The sequence below is a fragment of the Teleopsis dalmanni genome, chromosome 1 (genome assembly GCF_002237135.1).
Source record: "Teleopsis dalmanni isolate 2A chromosome 1, ASM223713v2, whole genome shotgun sequence".
Classification (NCBI taxonomy): Eukaryota; Metazoa; Arthropoda; class Insecta; order Diptera; family Diopsidae; genus Teleopsis; species Teleopsis dalmanni.
Window position 1 is genome coordinate 22,132,266 of NC_051846.1, and position 4,198 is coordinate 22,136,463.

At 30.8% G+C, this 4,198-nt stretch overlaps 1 protein-coding gene across 1 annotated transcript in view; it reads right to left on the reverse strand.

Annotated features, from left to right (window-relative positions):
- Window positions 1-1,640, reverse strand: part of LOC119678056 — a 3,789-nt gene extending 2,149 nt beyond the window's left edge. The window contains exons 1-5 of the mRNA XM_038089707.1: window positions 1,389-1,640; window positions 1,216-1,331; window positions 429-606; window positions 271-371; window positions 6-216 (exon numbers count right to left, since the gene is read on the reverse strand). Of these exons, the coding sequence (XP_037945635.1) occupies window positions 6-216; window positions 271-371; window positions 429-606; window positions 1,216-1,331; window positions 1,389-1,566 (784 nt within the window). The 5' untranslated portion in view covers window positions 1,567-1,640. The remainder of the gene's footprint in view (window positions 1-5; window positions 217-270; window positions 372-428; window positions 607-1,215; window positions 1,332-1,388) is intronic.
- Between the last annotated feature and the right edge of the window lie 2,558 nt (window positions 1,641-4,198).

The window sequence follows — 4,198 nt, forward strand, 5'->3', positions numbered from 1 at the left end:
ATTACTTTCAGATAGATGGCCTGTGATTGCATTCAAGTGCGATTCGCTAAATGGTTCAGTTGTTGAGCTTGGATTCTTAAAGCTTTTAGTTATTGTAACATCTGTAGACAAGTTAAATCCCGTTGGAAGTGGGATATTACACTGAACATCATTTTCAGAAACATCATACTCATCACAATCAGAAGAATTATATTCACCAGGACAGCAATTAGTTACCTTCATTTTATTTTTAAAATATAAATTCAATTCATTAGATGTTTGAACAGTTACCTTAGGTTCAGTAAGTACTCCTACTGTGACATCATCTATATAATTGATATCATTGCGTACTGTTTCCTTCTTATTTGAATTCTCAACTCGTTCGTACATACCTACATAAATTTATAATTTTTATTTAAAGTTTTAAAAACATACAGACTGCATTTTACCTGACGAGAATATTGATTTCTTAAACAAGGCAGATTTCTTCAGATCCGCACGTTTTAACCGCAACTCTTTATCGGAAACTTCAGTTTTCAACCAACTTACTATATTAGTATCTACAGACATAGTAATACCGTTCTCATCAACGTGGTTGATATTAAAAATAGTTTTAGCGCTTGACATCTTATTGATTGGATTAATAAATAAATAATAATAAATTTCAAAATATAATGAATTTATATAATTTTAATTTATATTTTCTATTTTTCGGGATTTGAGGTAACTACGTCTAATCCTCATACGTTTTCTAATTATTTTTTACAGTGGACATTAAGTGTACTACGAAAAACTATATGTTTCTCTTTCTATCCTATAGTATACATACGAGTATGTGATGAAAACGATTCCCTTTTTTTTTAATGAATAAAATCTGCTCAATAACTTAAAAATAATTTCAAATCTTATGTGTAAGGTCTTAAAGCTGATAAAATAAGGATAATTCCTTATTCTATTTAAAATTGAGCACTGAAGTCTTTTCAGTATCATGAAAAGATCTCCAAACCCTCTAATCTTTCATCAATAACTTCTATTAGAAATACTTTCAGAACTTGAAGGTATCGTTAACAAAATTTCGGTTTAATACTAGCTAACACTTATATATCTTCTAATATAGTGAGAATGATTTATGATTATTTAAATGTTAATTTTTATGTGCGCTTGGATATGTAGAGTTATCTTTAATGTAGTAAAACAGTCTCAAAGGGTTCATGTTTGTTTTTATATAATACTTACCTCGGATATCGGGACTATTTTTTCTTCGACATCATTAACGTCACTTTGTAAAATTTTCTTCTTGGTTGAGTTTCCGAGAGTTTCAAATATAGAATGCTTAACTCGCTTTTTTTTACCTACACGAAGTTATAGTTTTTATTTCAAATATTAAAAATATACAGACTGCATTTTACCTGACGAGAATATTGATTTCTTAACCAAGGCAGACTTCTTCAAATCCGTACGTTTTAACCGCAACCCTTTATCGGAAACTTCAGTTTTCAACCAACTTACTGTATTAGTATCTACAGGCATAGTAATACCGTTCTCATCCACGTGGTTGATATCAAAATTAGTTAAAGAGCTTGACATCTTCTTAAGTGAATTCTTAACGCAGACAGATTTTTATGAACGTCCTCAACGATATCAAAACGAAATGAATAAATAAAATTTTTATTAATGTCATTTTTTTCTGAAAGATAGGTTATGTTACTACGATTAAATTTTTTATTTGACATATGGTGAAAATCAAAAAATTTGACATTTAGGAGGTTTACTTGTAGACGCATTTTTGTGTTACAACTTTAAACATAATAAGAAATTCGATAAATGAATCAAGACATATTCAAATTAGTGTTACTGTATCATTAAGAACTTTAAATACTTATTGTAGTGCTTAAAATTAATATTTGAATGCATTATCTAAAATATTTTTTTTATTAAATATAAGTTTACGACAACAATTGATAATTACCTGACTTGGTTAGTTTTTTACAAATAATTAAAATAGAGCAATTTGGTAATCTTATTTGAAATGGAAAAAATTAAATAGGATTCAATCAAATAGGAAATGGATACTGTTTAGGCAACCTTGCACCATCGTAACAATAATAAAATATTGGAAAGCTGAATTTAAACGTGGACGTAAGAGTGTACGACGCCACACCAAGATGTCCCCACCTTTTTTCCTCCACGTTTCTTTAACTCTCACACCAACCACGTTGTTCATATCACCTCCAAAATTCATGCCTTTTTTCTCACTCTCCAAAAAAAATATACCTGCCACGTATGCGATTCAGCCAGAAGCTCTCTCTCTCTCTCTCTCTCTCGCTCTCTCTCTCGCTCTCTCTCTCTCTCTCTGCTGATTAACCTGTGAATAAAACTAAATCAACATATAAAAGGCTATGTACACACTGAGTGCCCAATTAATTTATGTGTGCCTCAATTTTCAGCGTGAGTTAAATATTGCTCGTCACATCTGTTCGAATTTTTAATCGCCTTTCTTGACTTTATGGATATTTGTGAATAAGTGCTGTAAGCACATGCAATGGTTAATACATTCATCGTAAGATGAATGATATCGCTTAGAGTCAGTTTAATAATAGAAGTAAATCTAACTGGTCCTACACACACCAACTAAGTGATGATAAGCATCGAAAACTTGCCTCATAAACTTTATATATATGATAATGGTAATTATGATAATGGTTTATTGGTTAGGCAAGCCAGCTCCATCGAAGAGAGCTTTTGAAGGTCGGCATTCTCTAGTTTCATCACAGCAGAATCTGTAAATATATGTGCCATATATACCTATTTTGTGTATATGTTTATTGCAGGCGGCGTGGCCTGTTAATGCACCTACGAGTGACTTTAGGTTTTTCTTATTGAGATATCATTGTCTCCTATTAAGCGGAGACAATGATGGTTTATATGAACTTAATATTCAAAAAGAAACTAGAGTAAATACTCTTTGAGACTGAGAAATATGATTATCGTTTTAATAAAGCAAGCAATGTCTTAAATGCCCTTTGCAGTGATCTCAGATAAACATTTTAGATATTGAAATGTTATTAAGACCAGATCCAGATCGCTCGTAATGTGTATTGTTACAAGCTCGTTTTATCAATAGAATTTTCTGTGTTTGCATAAATAGACGTCTAAAGTCTCCTAAATAAATAGTACTCCGTTTCAAGATAGTTTGACGTTTTGGGATAGAATAGTTTGACATGTTGGTTTAACAACCACTTCTAACATAGAATATAGAATGTACTTTTTTTAAATCGCTTATTGATGCAGCAGCCACCCGTAACATAATGAACTGACCGTGTATACTTTTAATTCTCTTGCTTTTGTGGTCTTTAACATTACATCGTCCGACTCCTTCTTAATACCTCATCTATGTAAAGTTCTAAAAGTCAGTTTTAAGTGTTTTGCAAACATTTAACAATGTCTTAATTGATTATTCATGTTTATAACATATGTATGTATATTAAATTTTATTTTAAAACTTTTAGTATAAATAAATAATACTTAACATTTATAATTATTGTTAATCATTTTTAGATTAAATGCAAATATTCTAATCGTTATCATTCCATCATTCCAATCATTATATACAACTTATTAAGATCAGCTTACAAATTTTAATAAATTTAAAAATAATTTTTTTAAAATATTTATTCATGTGAATTGATATAATGTCAATTACAGCTTTATTGCGTGTTTACGTCCATGACTCCAAAAATATTGAAAATGCCGAATGTATACTAGCTTGTGGGTCCCTTCACTTAATTGGCACCTTTGCGTTGCCACCGAAAGCCTAAATTGAAAATAAACAATTAGCAACAGTTTTTAATAAACATTTTGACTGATACTCTTATATGCAAATCAATATATCTAGAATTTGCATATGTCACCGTACAGAATCTAGCACCGCTTGAGGTTAGTTTTGTGGGCATTCATTGATTGATAATAATTTTTCGATTTAACTGAATAAGTACGGGCATAATTGCTCTCTAACAAGGCGGTTAATTAAATTTGTGGCAGTACGCATTCTAGCTTCTCAATACACTGTGAAAAATATTTTTGTTGAATATTTAAATGCGGTATCATAAGGTTTTAATTCGAAAGGCGGAATGTCTTCTGTTCGGTTAAGGTCTGTTGCAGCACAAAAGATCAATCATGGTCGCAGTGCTCCGCTCCGTTGAGAGCTAGTACCACGTTT